Raw genomic sequence first — 18065 nt, 5'->3', positions numbered from 1 at the left:
GGACAGGTTTAGATGGGAAATGTTTGCCAGTGTGGGCAAGTTGGGCCGAAGGGCCTGTTTCCATGCTGTATGACTCTCTAGTCTCCTATCCCAAGAACCGACAAGCCAGTGAGCGGCCATTAATAACGGCCAATAGCATGGACAACCTGCCCATTGACAGGAGAGATTCACAAGGCTCTTGATGGGAGTGATGGCCAACGGTGTTTTAACTCAAGAGCCACGCACTACCAGTGCAGGCGATCAGAGAGGGAGTGGTGAGGAACGCCTACACCCAGCAAGGGAGGTGGAGGTCTGGGAGGGATCCAGGGGCTGGTGCCAAGGCTGCTGAAAGCACGGCCACAAGCTTCACCACCTCCTGTTGGGGCCGTTAAACAGTTAACCACCACAGATTCCTGAAGCAGTGAATCAGAGTCTGTGGCATGAAAGGAATGGGCCAAGATAAACAGCACGTCAGCTCAGGGTGACAATGCTGGCTCTCCGACTGATTCACCAGCTTCTAGTCCCAGACCCCACTCATGGATCTCCAGGGCAACATCCACCACTGCAATCTGGGAATGAGGGGAGGGGGAAGGGGGGGGGGGGGGGGGGGGGGGGGGGGGGGGCTGCCGTTGAGATGGGACCGTTAAGCAAATCCTCGCCGGGTGATAAATCTGTGGAGTTCTTTGTCAGGGAAGGCTGTGGAGACAAAGTCAGTGGATATATTTAAGGCAGAGATATATAGATTCTTGATCAGTATTCTTGATTTGTGTCAGAGGTTATGGGGAGAAGGCGGAAGAATTAGGTTAGGAGGGAGAGATAGATCAGCCATGATTGAATGGCCGTGTAGACTTGCTGGGCCGAATGGCCTAATTCTGCTACTATCACTTATGATCTTATGACCCTTGCCCTCTCAGGTGGGTGTCACGATTCAGCACCCTACCCAATACGAACCAGGCATTTCTCTCTGATGGCCCATCGTGGTTACCCCTCAACTAACATCACCAATGTCCTTGTTCAGCTGCTTGCTGCGCTGTCATAGAAACATAGAAACATAGAAATTAGGTGCAGGAGTAGGCCATTCGGCCCTTCGAGCCTGCACTGCCATTCAATATGATCATCCAACTCAGTATCCCGTATTTGCCTTCTCTCCATACCCCCTGATCCCCTTAGCCACAAGGGCCACATCTAACTCCCTCTTAAATATAGCCAATGAACTGGCCTCAACTACCCTCTGTGGCAGAGAGTTCCAGAGATTCACCACTCTCTGTGTGAAAAAAGTTCTTCTCATCTCGGTTTTTAAAGGATTTCCCCCCTTATCCTTAAGCTGTGACCCCTTGTCCTGGACTTCCCTAACATCGGGAACAATCTTCCTGCATCTAGCCTGTCCAACCACTTAAGAATTTTGTAAGTTTCTATAAGATCCCCTCTCAATCTCCTAAATTCTAGAGAGTATAAACCAAGTCTATCCAGTCTTTCTTCATAAGACAGTCCTGACATCCCAGGAATCAGTCTGGTGAACCGTCTCTGCACTCCCTCTATGGCAATAATGTCCTTCCTCAGATTTGGAGACCAAAACTGTACGCAATACTCCAGGAGTGGTCTCACCAAGACCCTGTACAACTGCAGTAGAACCTCCCTGCTCCTGTACTCAAATCCTTTTGCAATGAAAGCTGACATACCATTCGCATTTGCGGGCGCTTGCTGCACACTTTACACCGGGGATCACCGCTTGGGTAACGAGGTGTAGGGAACCAAGTCTGGCCTTTCCCTGGGACTGACCACAGCAACCTGAGCCCACCAGAGCCCAGCACCCCTCCTGTGGACCTCCACAGAGACCCCTGCACAGTGGGAAACCTGCAACATGGCAGTTGAAGGCTGCTACTGGTGGGGCATGAAGAACTGAAACTGGTACTGAGAATGTTCACTTTTCCCCAAATGCCAAGAACACTGAAACCGATCAAAAAAAGTGAAATGCGGAATGAATGCACAAAAGAACCTCATTCCAAATACGACTCTGTGAAATAAATTGCACAGTAATTCTGCAGTAGTCTGTGGGCGAATGAAGGTGGGTCTTGAGACTGGGATTCATTTGGCTATTATCCAATGCAGTTGATGCCAGCCTTGGGCCAGAGGTAAGGGACTGGCTCAGCTCATCCACCCTCAGGTAGAGCGGGTAACTGAAGGACAGGGCAGTTTAGTTTCGTTTAGTTTAGTTTAGATATACAGTGTGGAAACAGGCCCTTCAGCCAACAAGTCCTCTCAGACCAATGATCACCAGCAAAGAGCCAAAGAGCTGGAAGAATGCCTCGGATCCGGCAGCACCTGTGGAAAGAATGGTTGAAGCTTTGGGTCGAGACCCTGCCTTTTGGATAGAGTGGATGTGGAGATTTTGTTTCCACTAGTGGAAGAGTCTAGGACTAGAGGTCATAGCTTCAGAATTAAAGGACATTCTTTTAGGAAGGAGACGAGGAGGAGATCCTTTAGTCAGAGGGTGGCGAATCTGTGGAATTCTTTACATTTAAGGCAGAGATAGATAGATTCTTGATTAGTACGGATGTCAGAGGCTATGGGAAGAAGGCAGGAGAATGGGGTTGAGAGGGAGAGATAGATCAGCCATGATTGAATGGCGGAGTAGACTTGAAAGGCTAAATGGTCTAATTCTGCTCCTATCACATGACCTTACGATCAGGACCGAGAGCGCAGAGGGATGGCTGATGTAAAGGATTTAGTTTAGTGTGATGTTTATAGACCCAGTGTTGTCTAGGACTGTACAGCTCACAGACCAGACCCAGGACCCATTGCATAGCCCCTTTACGGGGCACAGAAATGTGGGAGCCAGCAGGTGATGTTTAAAAGCTGTTAAATAATGGGCTCCTTTCAAGATCAAAATGTTAGCAGCTGCAATACACCCTCGTGACCTAACTAAATCAATCCACAATGTCTGGCATGGTTCTTCTTCTGCTTAAAACAGTGATTGCTCGCAGCCCATTAAACACAAAGTGTTATTACACTAAAGCCTCCTCTGCCCTTTCAGTTTGATCCCACAGATCTCTGACCACTATTTCAGGTGTAGCAGGGGGGGTTCCACTGGGTGTCCTGGCCAATACTTAGTTCCTCAAGTGGCAAACAGCATTGTAAACTGGCGATTGCACCGTTCACCTTCCTTCTGTTTGTTGTGGCTGTTACATTGCTTGATGCTTCACCCAACTCACAACCGTTAGCAGATGTCGAAAGTACTTCTTCCCATTAAAAGCTGAAGTTGTGAAAATGAAAGTTATTTTTAATTCTATTTTTAAAGCCACAGTCTCAGATTTTCAAGCTGGAGAAGGTGCAGAGAAGATTTACCAGGATGGACACAAAGTGCCGGAGTAACTCAGCGGATCAGGCAGCATCTCTGGAGAAAAGGAATGGGTGACATATTTGGTCAAGGCTCTTCTTGCCAGGACTCGAGGGCCTGAGTCATGGTGAGCTGCAGGGAGAGGTTGAGCAGGCTAGGACTCTATTCCTTGCAGTGCAGGTGGATGAGGGGTGATCTTATTGAGGTGTCCAAAATCATGAGAGGAATAGATTGGGTTTGACGTACAGAGTCTATTGCCCAGAGTAGGGGAATTGAGAACCAGAGGACAGAGGTTTAAGGTGAGGTGGAAAAATTAAATAGGAACCCGAGTTTAGTTTAGAGATACTGCTCGGAAACAGGTCCATCGGCCCACAGAGTCTGCAACGTTGAGCGATCCCCGCACACTAACACTACCCTACACACGCTAGGGACAGTTTCACAATTATATCAAGCCAATTAACCTACAAACATCTTTGGATGAAACCAAAGATCTCAGAGAAAACCCACGCAGGTCACAGGGTGGAACGTAAAACTCTGCACAGACAAGTCAGGATCAAAAGTTTAAGAAGGAGCTGCAGATGCTGGAAAATTGAAGGTAGACATAAAAGCTGGAGAAACTCAGCGGGTGAAGCAGCATCTATGGAGTGAAGTAAATAGGCAACGTTTCGGGCTGACACCCTTCTTCAGACTGATCAAACCCAGGTCTCTTGCGCTGTAAGGCAGTAGCTCAACCTTTATGCCACCGTGCCGACACGGTTTCACATGAAGGGTGGTGGGTTATGAAATGAACTGCCGGAGGAGGTCGGTGAGGCAGGTGCTATTGTAATGTTTAAGAAACGTTTAGACAGGTGCATGGATAGGACAGGTTTAGAGGGATATGGGCCAAATGCAGGCAAGTGGGACTAGTGTAGATGGAACATGTTAGTAGGCATGGGCAAGTTGGGCCAAAGGACCTGTTTCCATGCTGTAAGACCCTGACACTATTTGCTGTTGACTCGGTCTGAATTGCACCAACTTGCCCAGCAGAGACCAGGCATATAAATTGAGTACACAGCAACTGCAGATGGTGGAACCACTGGTGGAATTCAGCGGGTCAAGCAGCATCTATGGAGGGAATGGACAGGCGATGTTTCAGATCAACACCTTTCTTCAGACTGATTTAAGTTGGTCTGAATCAGCCTGGGAAAAAAAGGTCCCAACTTAAAACGCCACCTGTCCATTCCCTGCACAGATGCTGCCTGACCCACTGAGTTCCTCCAGCAGTTGGTGTTTCGCTCACAGAAGTTGTTGAGTCAAATGGTTGACTGGAAATGTACAGGATCCCAACATCTGGAACAATCTTCCTGCATCTAGCCTGTCCAACCCCTTTAACAATTTTGTAATCTTATAGAAACGTACAAAATTCTTAAGGGGTTGGACAGGCTAGATGCATGAAGATTGTTCCCGATGTTGGGCAAGTCCAGGACAAGGGGTCACAGTTTAAGGATAAAGGGGAAATCCTTTAGGACCGAGATGAGAAAAACATTTTTCACAGAGAGAGAGTGGTGATTCTGTGGAACTCTCTGCCACAGAAGGTAGTTGAGGCCAGTTCATTGGCTATATTTAAGAGTGAGTCAGAAGTGGCCCTTGTGGCTAAATGGATTAGGGGGTATGGAGAGAAGGCAGGAACAGGATACTGAGTTGGATGATCAGCCATGATCATATTGAATGGCGGTGCAGGCTCGAAGGGCCGAATGGCCTACTCCTGCACCTATTTTCTATGTGTCTATGTTTCTATGATAGAGTTTGATAATTACAGGACTGTCACAGGACACAGAATCAGAGTGGGACAGCTTTGTTTTACACAAGGCGGTGGTTGCTTGGAATGTGCTGCCAGGGGTGGTGGTGGAGGAATATACTATAGTGGCATTTAAGAGGCTTTTAGATAGGCACAGGGATATGCAGGGAAATAAGACATATGGATCACATGCAGGTAGAGGGGATTAGCTTAATGACATCATGTCCAGCACGAACATTGTGGGCCGAAGGGCCTGCCCTTGTGCCGTGTTCTACGAGTCAGTACACAATCCAATAAAAGGATAGAATTGGCTCAGTGGGGGCTGAATGGACTCTTGTTCCTGCAATATTTACACCCTGGCTGCTCATTGCCTCACCCAACTGAAGGGCTGGAATTGTGGACAATTCCAAGAAGATTCCCGGCCCGAAATGTCACCTATCCATGTTTCCCAGAGATGCTGCCTGTCCCGCTGAGTTACTCCAACATTTTGTGTCTATTCTCGATGTAAACCAACATCGGCAGTTTCTTCCTACACAGTCCCCTGAGATGCTGCCTGACCCGCTGAGTTACTCCAGCATTTTGTGTGTGTGTGTGTGTTTTTTCCCCACCAGCAAGTGGTGTGGAATAACCCCAGACGTGAATCCTCCCGCTGCGCTGGCAACCGTGGGCAGAGACGGTGCTCAGGCCAAAGATCAGAGTGTTGCTCAGCTCCCACCCACCACAGGCCGGTGAAACAGCCCCAGGGGGGCGGCGTTAGTGCTCGGGTTACCACGGCAACACCAGCCTCCTGCAACGCTGGCCGAGCCAAGGGGAAACTCTTCTTCGAATTGTCCATAATTCCAGCCAGTAGGAAAATGATGCTCATTCCCACTTGGATGCAGGGACCAGCGTCTGCCGGCAGCGAGGCTCCCCTGCCGGTGTAGGAAGGGACTGCAGATGCCTAGTTCACACCGAGGCAACAAAATACTGCAACAAAATTGCTGCAGTAACTCAGCGGGACAGGCAGCATCTCTGGAGAGAAGGAATGGGTGACGTTTCGGGTCGGGACTCGGGGCTTTTCAGACTGAGAGTCAGAGGAGAGGGGTCAGGGATTCTAGAGACATGGAAGGGTTAGGGTGAGGTCACCTTCCCCTCAGTTCACAATGAAGCATTCTACATGTTCTGTCAGAGTCTGCTTTGATGTGTTGTTTTAACACCTCACCCTTCCACATCTCTTGCCTCCCTCTCCCCTGACTCTCACTCTGAAGAAGGGTCTCGATCCTTCTCTCCAGAGATGCTGCCTGTCCAGCTGAGTTACTCCAGCATTTGTGTCTATATATAGTCGGTGTAAACCAGCATCTGCAGTTCCAGCATTTAGTCTCTGCCCCGTTTGTTTCCCCTTCCCGGGAAGGGTGGGGGGGTCTATATTCGGTGTGCAGGGCGTGGGGGGACGAGGAGAGCAGCTGGGATACTCTAACCTCTCCCCCTACCCCCCACCCCCACAGCCATGGACTCAGACACATCCCAGCTCCCACACCAACGGGGGCGGTGTGTGTGACTGACTGCCTCATCGGAAAAGACGAGCTGAGCAACAGAGGCGAATGAAGCCACGGAGACAGATGGACGCGTTTAAGAGTCGGCGGCCGCTGCCAAGCCAAGTGTGTTGATGGAAACTCTGCGATTACATGGGCTGCTGAGGGAGGCAGTGGCTGAGGTCACAGCTGGCTTCGGTTTGAAAGGAAGAGGTGGTGGGAAGAAAGGTGCTTTATTTGCAACGGCACAAGTCTGCACACACCCACATTCCAGGTGTCTCCGTCTGCCCAGAGTTAGCCCAGTCTACACGAGAGAGCTGGAGTGCCAGGGAGGTGATATAACCCATCACAGGTTCGATTCTGACCTCGGGTGCCGCTGTGTGTGTGTGTGTGTGTGTGTGTGTGTGTGTGTGTGTGTGTGTGTGTGTGTGTGGAGTTTCCTCCGGGTGCTCCGGTTTCCTCCCACATTCCGAAGATGTGCGTGTCTGTAGGTTAAATGGTCTCATAAAAAATAACCCTAGTGTGTAGAGAGTGGAAGTTTAAGTGGGATAACACTGAACTAGTATGACCTAGTGAGATTATTGTCTGAATGGTATCGGTTTAGGAAAAGGGGAAGTGCAACGAGACATGGATATCCTTGTACATCAGTCACTGAAAGTGCATGCAGGTACAGCAGGCAGTGAAGAAAGTTAATGGCAGATTGGCCCGAGAGGATTTGAGTTTAGGAGCAAGGAGGTCCTACTGCAGATGTACAGGGTCCTGGTCCTCCCCCAACCCCTTTTCATTCTTTTCTCTGTCACATCTAAATCATACCTCCCCCTCTCTAATCGATTGCCCTGCCCCTCCCGTAGTCCCTCTGTGGGTCTCAGGGAACATTTTTCTATTATCTAATACATCCCCTTTCATGGGTGTATCTGTACACTGTAAATGGCTAGATTGTTATCATATATTGCCTTTCTACTGACTGGATAGCACGCAACAAAAGCTTTTCACTGTACCTCGGTACACGTGACAATTGACTAAACTGAAACTCAACTCTCAATGTTTGCTGCAGTTCTCATCTGATCCGGCCGGATCCATTCTCACATCCACTGAGCCGACCTTAACACACTTCTGATGTAGTCCAGCAAATCACTCTGCTAAATCCAGTCTCCGCTAGGGTGGGAGATTGAAGAAAACGTTTGTGGTCTCTAAACACACACAGGGATACACACAGAGACAGACAGAGAAACACAGGGACATACGGGGGCACACAGAGACACACAGGGACACACACAGAGACACACACAGAAACACACACAGAGACACACACACAGAGACACACACACAGAGACACACACACAGAGACACACACACAGAGACACACACACAGAGACACACACACAGAGACACACACACAGAGACACACACACAGAAACACACACAGAGACACACACACAGAGACACACACACAGAGACACACACACACACACACACACAGACACACACACAGACACACACACAGACACACACACACAGACACACACACACAGACACACACACAGAGACACACACAGAGACACACACAGAGACACACACACAGAGACACAGACACACACACACAGACACACACACAGAGACACACACAGAGACACACACAGAGACACACACAGAGACACACAGAGTTAGCAGTAGAGTTGGTGGATATGGTGATATAATGTAAAATGACCCCACAATTATCCACTACAATCTTGAAGTAAAAAATTATTTTCTTTTTCTCTCAAAACTTAAGCATTCCAACTCAATACAAAATGATGATGAGACGACCCCGGGTGTGTTTGGTTGAGGCGGGAGCAGAGAGATGGAGGCTCCCTGTCCGAGCTGACACCGGCCCTCTTGCCCTCACTCCCTTTGAAGGGGATGCTCTGGGAAGAAGAGATCCCTGAACAAGAAGTGTCAGAGAGCGGGCAGCAGCTCATTCACATGTTAATGCCTCCCAGGTGGGGCCAGAGAGCGTGGTGCAAACACTCCCTGCACAGGGGTAGGGGAGGGAGGCTGGGGCTTATCCGACCACAGAGGACTTCACATCAACAAAAACATTCTGATAAAACCCCTGCCTGGAAACAGTTACTTCAGCAGAACAGAAACTGATGTAAAACAGAAACCAGTTGCTGAAGGGTAACTTTTCCAACACAGAGGGTGGTGCTATATGGAACGAACTGCCGGATGAAGTCGTTGATGCAGCTACAATTACATTTAAAAGACATTTAGATGGTTACATGGATAGGAAAGGTTTAGAGGGATGTGGACCAATTGTGCGTAAATGGGGACACAAGGAACTGCAATTGCTGATTGACAAAAACACAAAGTGCTGGAGTAACTCAACTGGTCAGGCTGTATCCCTGAAAACTTGGATAGGTGACATTTTGGGCTAGGACCTTCTTCAGACTGATTGTGGTGGTGGTGGGGGGTTGAGAGAGCTGGAACAGAGGAGGGACGGGACAACGTATGGCAAGTGGATACAGGCGAGGGGAGTTTTTATGATTAGTAGATGTTTGGACAAAGGTCAGAGATGAAAAGACAGAAGGTGTGAGATAAGGAGATTAGAGTCTGAATTGTGCAGCCAGAGGAACTAACGTAGGTGGAAGGGAACAGGGGAGTGGGAGGGGAAGTGGGAGAAATTGGTGCGAATCCAGGTGGAGCACAGGATCCGGGGGGGTAGGGGGGGGGAAGAGTTAGGTAATTGAAATTGGAGAATTCAGTGTTCATTATGTTAGGTTGTAAGCTACTCATGCGAGTTTAGCTAGTTTAATCGACCACCTTGGTTGGCATGGATGAGATGGGCCAAAGGGCCTGTTCCCATGCTGTACAACTCTATAACTGGTGTGAAATCCTTGTGGAGACACTGCAGTAAATGCAGTATTTTATCTTTTACCTCTCTGCTACCATCTCCAAGGATTCACCAAGGGGCGTGCAATGGAAGGAAGTCCCAGAATTGCGAGGCAGAGTTTGGAGCCTTCCACGTGACTACCCAGGAGATCTACAAGAGGTTAAACAGGAAGCTGGGGAAATAGGGTGGGATTGAGTGGGAACTCCAGCCGTAGCTTTGGCCAAACAGTTTCCCAATGATAATATTATTTATTATTGTCACGTGTGTGAAATACAGTGCAAAACTGTACGCTCTGCATGCAAATCATACCATACTTACACGAGGCTGGCAAAAGAGAAAATAAACAGGGTGCGGAATATAGTGTTACAGCTACAGAGAAAGTGTAGGATGGAGAACACCAGCTTGTGCATGAGTTCAGAAATGGACTGGTTGCATATGGGTGGAAAAGACATGGGGTGTGAAGGGGAAGGAACAGGAGGGTGAAGCTGACTGGAGAGGACTTGCCAATGCCTACGATATTCTGTTGTGCTGAAGCAAAGCAAGAATTTCATTGTCCTATCTGGGACACATGATAATAAACTCTCTTGAATCTTGAAGACACAATGGGATAAGTGATCTCCTCTGAGCTGCAGAAATCGAAAACTTCTGAAACACGTGATTAAAAGAAACATTCTGGGGTGGGTGAAAGGCGCAGTTAGCAGATTCAGTTCGACCACATGGACAGGGTCTGTCTACCAGCAGAGTTCAAGAATAGTTAACATTTATGTTCAATCTCATCTTTAGGCAATTTCAGCCAATTCCTGGCCGCTATGTTCCGGATTTGCACCGGCCTTTTGTGTTAAGGAGCATTTTATCCAATATCATCCCCGAGTGATCCATTGGAAACCTCCCCACCCTGATCCAAGAGAGGGGAATGATGATGAGATTTGCCACCGTTAACAGGGATGGGGGTGGCCTATTGTCTTGTCTTGAACATGGGCAGAAGAAGGAACACTTGCTCTCCGAATTCAGAGCAAGTCCCTGCTGGATCACGGGAATGATCCCGGGAATGGACTGCTCAGTCCAGAGACAGTGGGAATACAGATTGTCGACCGCTGTGGATTTAAAATATCATTGAATAAACTCGTTGCCACTTGCTAACGGTGTACTGATGTTTATGTCCATGGACACACCGTGCTGTTTTTGCAAACAGGGGCACAGAAGGCTGGTGTTACAAAGATCTCCCAGCCTGTTTATTCTGGACTCTACGCCCCAACTTAAAACAAATACACTAAATATTTGAGTAGTTCTGCCAACCAGTTTTCTCCTCAGGAAGTTGCTGGTGGGAATTAAACTTCCAAACTTCCAGAATCAACAGGGCAACTGCTCCAAACTTTACCAGGGGAGGGGGGGGGGGGGGGGGGGGGGGGGGGGGGGGTTCATTAGTCTAGATTTAAGTGGGACTAAAATCCTCCACACTGACAGACCAGCAGTCAGAGCGGCTAAGGCAGGGTTGAAGAGGCAACGAATGGCTCCCTCTGCGTTATTGCAACAAACATTCTCGAGGCAGGGAGCGCATGCAGGGAAATGGAAAATATAAAAACATATGGTTAGAAACTTTTTATGCAATCCCAGTAAACACTCTCTGGGCAGAAGCAACATCATTTATAAGCAGAACATAGAACAGTACAGTAGCACAGGACAGGCCCTTCAGCCCACAATGTCCATGCCATCCATGATGCCAGGTTAAACTAATCTCCTCTGCCTCCATGTGATCCATAACCCTCCATTCACTGGATATCCATGTGCTTATCTAAAAGCCTTTTAAATACCACTATCAGATCTAAAGATGTTAAATGCTATCCTCATTATCAAAGTCCTGCCAAGTAGGAAAATATACAGATTACAGCTCCCTCTGGCCTGCCCAGTCAAAGTCCCTCCATTGACTTGCATTAATTTTCCACTTTCCTTGACTTAGTAAATGCAAGAACAATCACACATATTAAATCTGGTCCTACATCCAAGATTATTCACCAATGTTACTCTTTATAATTTAGTGAGATGATGAGCAGTTACCTCAATGAGGTGATACTCCATCACTGCCAAATGGAGAGTTGCTTTGCACTCGTTAGTAATTTGTCGTTTCATTAAATTAGCTATGTATTTGCATTGACTGATTACAAGCTCACAGCGTTCATCCAACCATCTTGGGCTTAATCCCACCCACCATGAGTAGTGGTGTAACCTCAATGTCCTCTGGGCACCAAACTCTGATATTCCTTTTCCTAAACTAAGGGTGGTGAGTATATGGAACGAGCTGCTCGAGGAGGTAGTTGAGGCAGGTACAATATAACAATATTTAAAAGTCATTTGCCCAGCCGGGTACATGGATGGGAAAGGTTTTGAGGGATATTGGTCAAATGTGGACAGGAGGGAGTGGCGTGGATGGCGCATCTTGGCAAGCATCGGCAGGTTGGGCCGAAGGGCCTGTTTCCGTGCTGTATGACTTGCCCAATTCACACTTTGCCCAAACGTCTGACCAAGAGTTTATAGCACTTTGCTTTGACTCAGTATAAATCTTTGGATGATTTACATACACTCTGTGGGTGACTTGCAGACTTGGAATGTTTTACTGTGTTTATGATCCTTGCAAAATGAATGGAAGAATTAATAAGAACCATAAACAAATCTACACGCACAAACCTGGAAACGGATAGCCTCGTCCCCCACCACCCCCACCCCCCCCCCCCCCTCCCCTCTCTCACCTTCTCGGACCCGAGGTAGATTGGACTGGTCAATGGCAATTTCACTCATGGCGGAGTTGAGAGTGAGTGGGTCTGAGTGGGAGCATCCAAATAATCAACCTTCGGGAAAAAAACACGCACAAAATATTATACGGGTAGAAACATATTTCCTAGCCTACTGCTGGAACTTAGAATTCTAAGATTTAAAATACACATATTGAGCCCCGTGTGGGATCAGACTAAGTGGGCCCCTGGGGTGGTGGGACAGGAAGACTTGCCTGGAAGAGGTACATCATTGGGTGCTGGACAACTCTACTGGTTGTTGGAGAAGGGGTTAGAGGACTGCTCTCAGGAGCACAGCGAGAGGTGTCAGCATCAGGCACAATGCGGTACTGATTCTGGATGATCAGCCATGATCAAATTGAATGGCGGTGCTGGCTCGAAGGGCCGAATGGTCTACTCCTGCACCTATTTTCTACGTTTCCATGTTTCTGCAATAGGGCAAGCCTTCATTCTGACTGACGTAGTGACACAGACACAGACCCATCTCTTCACCTCTGCCTATCCTTAGCCCCACATCCCCCTCCCTTTTCATCTGTGCATTAATTGCCTCATATTGTGATTTGTATTGAATTCCGTCTTTACTTTGTGTACTAGTCATGTCTCTACTATATATTTCATTCCCCTTACATGTTTTTCCTCTACCTGCTAAATTTTTGTAAGGTGTCCTTGAGACTCTTGAAAGGCGCCCATAAATAAAATTTATTATTATTATTATTATATTATAGTCCTGGGCCTCCACCATTGCCGGAATGAAACCACGGGCAAATTGAAGAAACAGCACCTCATATTCCGCTTGGGTAGCTTACACCCCAATGGTATAAATGTCGAATTCTCTCACTCCAAATAGTCTCCCCCCCCCCCCCCCCCCCCCCCCCCCCCCCCCCGCCCACCTCAACAACCCCCCTCTTTGCCCTCATCACCACCAACCTCACACAAACCATATTTCTCCAACCATCTCAGTTACCGTGTAGGAATGAACTTCAGATGCTGGTTTCTACTGAAGATAGGCACAAAATGTTGGAATAGCTCAGCAACCCAGGCAGCATCTCTGGGGGGGAAAGAACGGGTGCCGTTTCAGTTTGGAACCCTTCTTCAAACCCATCCCTTTTCCCCAGAGATGCTGCCTGGCCCGCTGAGTTCCTCCAGCACTTTGTGTTTCGCTAAATATCCCAGCATCTGCAGTTCCTTGTGTGCTCTTTCAGCTTTCCTGCCTTCTCACAGCGTCCCTTTAGTAATGTATCCCCCCACCCCCACATCCCCCCCCCCCTCCCCCAACGCTCAGTCCAACCTAGAATTAAATGTCCACAATCCTCCTCCTTGCTCCACGGATGCTGCTTGACCAGTTGAACATTCCCAGCATGTGCTACTTTACTTCCCACTTCCAGCATCCGCAGTATTTAGCTAATGAATCTGCACACAGCCTCTACTCGCTATATCACTGTGGAATTTTTCAAAAATATTTGAAAAATAAACTTTATTCGCAATAATAAATAAACAAAATAAAAGCCGTCTAATTTTCCGAAGGCACTGTTAGTGTGCGCATGCATTCAGCAATGCCAGTGTTACACCCTGAAGCATTGGATCCCGAGTGGCAATGAGCGTTAGACCGCGGTGCTGTAACGACCGTTAGATTGGCACTCAGGTGGCCCTCGGGATGATGATGGGGGGGGGGGAATTGGTCCGGGCAAGGGCAGCGTTTACTCCCCACCTCACCCTCGGTTCCCCCTCGCTGGGGGGTGGCTGGAAGAGTGGGGGGTACCGTACTCCCTCTGTTATTCTTATAGAAACATGTGAAATTATTAAGGAATTGGATAGGCTGGATGCAGGAAACATGTTCCCGGTGTTGGGGGAGTCCAGAACCAGGGGGTCACAGTTTAAGAATAAGGGGTAGGCCATTTAGAACTGAGATGAGGAAAACAACTTTTTCACCCAGAGAGTTGTGAATTTGTGGAATTCTCTGACTCAGAAGGCAGTGGTGGCCGATTCACGATGCATTCAAAAGAGAGTTAGATGGAGCTCCTAGGGCTAGCGGAATCAGGGGGTATGGGGAGAAGGCAGGAACGGGGTACTGGTTGTGGATGATCACATTGAATGGTAGTGCTAACTCGAAGGGCCGAATGGCCTACTTCTACACCTATTGTCTATGTATCTATGTGTCTATGTATCTCCCAGGACTTACACCCGGTGAGGAGGGGCGGCGGGAAGGGGATGAGGACCCGAGCCTGAGCTCATCACACCCCCCTCCACGCTCCACCCTCCACCCCCGTCCCCCAAACATCCACCCTCAAACCCCACCACTGGTCCCAGCAAACCTTGCCGCAGCCCTTCCACCTCAGCCCCAGCCCAGCCCGGTCACAACTAGAGTCGGGGGAGGGAGGGGAGGGGGGGGGGGGGGGGGGGGGGGGGGGGGGGGGGTGGGGGTGTTAGTGGGGCTTTGATTCCCAATCAACAAGTGCAGGAGCTGAGCCCCAGCGGGACATTACCAGCCGCCGCCTCCGGTGCCTCTCCGCTCCGTCGCCCAACACAAGCAGTCGCTGCAAAACTTTGCCAAACTTCCCGCACTGTCTCCGAGCTGGGCTGTGCCCGTCCCAGCTCAGGGCTCCGTCTTTATATCACCCTCTCTCTCTCTCTTTCTCTCTAATCTCTCTCTCCTCTCACTCTCCCTCTCTCTCTCTCTCTCCCTCTCTCTCTCTCCCTCCCTCTTCTCTCTCTCTCTCCCTCTCTCTCCCTCTCTCTCTCTCTCTCTCTTTCTCTCTCTTTCTCTCTCTCTTTTTGATTCAACAATTTACTCTTCGGTCTCTCTCCGCCTGTTTATCCCACTCACTCCTCTCTCCCCCTCCGTGTCCCCTCTCCCCGCCCTTTCTCTCCCTTCTTGTCCCAGTCTCTCCCCTCTCTCTCCTCCCCCTTACTTCCACTCCCTCTCCGCTTTCCTTCCACTCTCCCTCACTCTCTCTACCTTCTCCCTCTATCTCTCTCTCCCTCTCTCTCCCCCCACTGACACTTTCTCTCTCTCTCACCGTTCTCCCTGTCTCTTCCCTCTGTCCCTCTCCCTCCCCCAGTCATCCACCCGCCTCTACACCACCCTCTCTCTATCTCCCCGTTTCTCCTCTGACTTCTCTCCCCCAGCTGTTGTCTATGTGGCTACGGAGGGCAGCTGCCGCCAAACCACAGTCAAAATCCTGTCATACATCTATCTGTTCTGGGGTAACTGCAGCCGGCGAGTGAGGACAGAGGCTGCCTGTGTGTCGGGCCCCGCCGGCCGTGGCAACCGTGTCACACACATCAGCTGGTAAACACCCCACCCGCCCGCTCCTCCAGCCCTCTTCAGCCAACAACGTTGCACTGGAGCTCGGTAGCCACGTCAGTAGTGAGCCCAGACACAACCGTGACCCGTGGGGACCCCTCACACAAGACAGGACATCCGACTGCCAATGTGAAGATAACCAGAGGTGCGGTACCTGCCCATGTTCTCCGAGGATGCTGCCTGACCTGCCGAGTTACCCCAGCACTTTGTGTCTGTCTTTGGTATAAACCAGCATCTGTAGTTCCTTGTTATTACAGAGGTGTTGAAACTACTTAGGACAACACCAGCAATACTGGAGACCTAATAGAAGTGTTTAACATAATGAGAGGCATAGATAGAGTAGACAGTCAGAACCTTCTCCCCAGGGTGGAAATGTCCAACACTAAAGGGCAAAGGGGAATGTTGAGATGGGGGGGGGGGGGGGGGGGGGGGGGGGGGGGGGGGGGGAGAAGAGAGGACATCATGCTGTGAATGGAAGCAGGCCAGTGTAGCTCACAGTCTTTCCCCCAAAATAGTACAGAGGATCCTATCCCAGGATAGAGCATTTCAAAACGAGAGGGCAGAGGCTCAAGGTGAGAGGAGCTCAGGGGCAACATTCTCATTCAGGGGATAGTCCGTATCTGGAACAAGCTGCCAGAGGAAGCTGTAGAAAATGTAGAAACCCCCCACTCACCCACCCATTCGCCCACTTATGACTTTTAAAAGACATTTGGGTAGAATATATGGACACGGTTTAGGGGTCAATGGGCCAAATGGCCCACAAACCCAATAGGTCTATTTGTTCTGCATTGGACAAGGCGGGCCGAAGGGCCTGTTTCCATGCAGTAAAGCTCCACAACAGGTGAGACAAGGACCTGTATTCCACTGGACCCCGACTTGGGAAGTAGACTTTAGACTTTAGAGATACATTGCAGAAACAGGCCCTTCGGCCCATTTAGTCCACACTGACCAGCAAGCACCGCATACACTAGCACAATCCAAAAACAGGCCCTTCGGCCCATTTAGTCCACACTGACCAGCAAGCACCGCATACACTAGCACAATCCAAACACACTAGGAACAATTTACAATTTTTACTAAAGCCAATTAACCTACAAGCCCGCACATCTTTGTAGTGTGGGAGGAAACCGGAGCACCCGGAGAAAACCCACGCAGTCACAGGGAGAACGTGCAAACTCCGTACATTCAGCGCCCATAGTCAGGATTGAACCGGGGACTCTGGTGCTGTAAGGCAGCAGCTCTACCGCTGCGCCATTGCACCACCCCAGTAGCTGGAACTGCGGAGAAGGTACATTCAAAAAGTAGCAAGTGGTGGCAGAGACCCTGTGATGTAGCAGTGTTTAAGAAGGAACTGCAGATGCTGGAAAATCGAAGATACAGAAAAAATGCTGGAGAAACTCAGCGGGTGCAGCAGCATCTATGGAGCGAAGGAAATAATAGATGCTGCTGCACCCGCTGATTTTCTCCAGCATTTTTCTGTACCTGTGATAAAGCAGCACCCGGAAAGAGGAAGCACTGGAGCTGAGCATGGGCCAGGTAGTGTTTACTGCTTCTCTGCAGTTGAATTGCCAAGACCAGTGATTACATGCTTGTTCCCAGCAGAGGACAGATACTTCCAGCTGTGGTCTGGGTTGGATAATTGTGGGGAAACTGAGTTTGGATCCACTTCTCCAGATGTTCCAGCCCTCAACAAACCTAACACGACCCAGAAAACCCTCACATGTCAAGATGAATTCCCCTAGATCCCACCCTTAAAGTCCCTGCCTGCATCTCCCCACTGAAGCTGACCAGAGGAGGGAACCACTCCCCCCTGTGGTTGCCCTCTCAAATTGCAGGCAGATTAAACCATTGCATCTTCTCCCGATTGCACGTAGAACACAGAACATAGTACAATAAATGAGAACAGTGCCCTTCGATCCACAATGTCTATGCCAAATTAAACTCATCTGCACGCGATCCATACCCTTCCATTCTCTGTATATCCATGTGTTTAAGAAGGAACTGCAGATGCTGGAAAATCGAAGGTACACAAAAATGCTGGAGAAACTCAGCGGGTGCAGCAGCATCTATGGAGCGAGGGAGATAGGCAACGTTTCGTGGGATGTCAGGACTGTCTTATGAAGAAAGACTGGATAGACTTGGTTTATACTCTCTAGAATTTAGGAGATTGAGAGGGGATCTTATAGAAACTTACAAGATTTTTAAGGGGTTGGACAGGCTAGATGCAGGAAGATTGTTCCCGATGTTGGGGAAGTCCAGGACAAGGGGTCACAGCTTAAGGATAAGGGGGAAATCCTTTAAAACCGAGATGAGAAGAACTTTTTTTCACACAGAGAGTGGTGAATCTCTGGAACTCTCTGCCACAGAGGGTAGTCGAGGCCAGTTCATTGGCTATATTTAAGAGGGGGTTAGATGTGGCCCTTGTGGCTAAGGGGATCAGAGGGTATGGAGAGAAGGCAGGTACGGGATACTGCGTTGGATGATCAGCCATGATCATGTTGA

The 18065-nt window shown here is 49.2% G+C and overlaps 1 protein-coding gene across 1 annotated transcript in view; it reads right to left on the bottom strand.

The window, feature by feature from the left end:
• LOC129711586 (coiled-coil domain-containing protein 50-like) overlaps positions 1-14899 on the bottom strand; it is a 32972-nt gene extending 18073 nt beyond the window's left edge. Inside the window, 2 exon segments of the mRNA XM_055659307.1 lie at positions 12218-12316; positions 14743-14899. Coding sequence (XP_055515282.1) covers positions 12218-12266 — 49 coding nt within the window. The 5' untranslated portion in view covers positions 12267-12316; positions 14743-14899.
• Positions 14900-18065: the final 3166 nt, after the last annotated feature.

This window comes from Leucoraja erinacea, chromosome 30 (genome assembly GCF_028641065.1).
Source record: "Leucoraja erinacea ecotype New England chromosome 30, Leri_hhj_1, whole genome shotgun sequence".
Taxonomy (NCBI): Eukaryota; Metazoa; Chordata; class Chondrichthyes; order Rajiformes; family Rajidae; genus Leucoraja; species Leucoraja erinaceus.
This window is presented reverse-complemented; position numbering and strand designations above follow the sequence as displayed.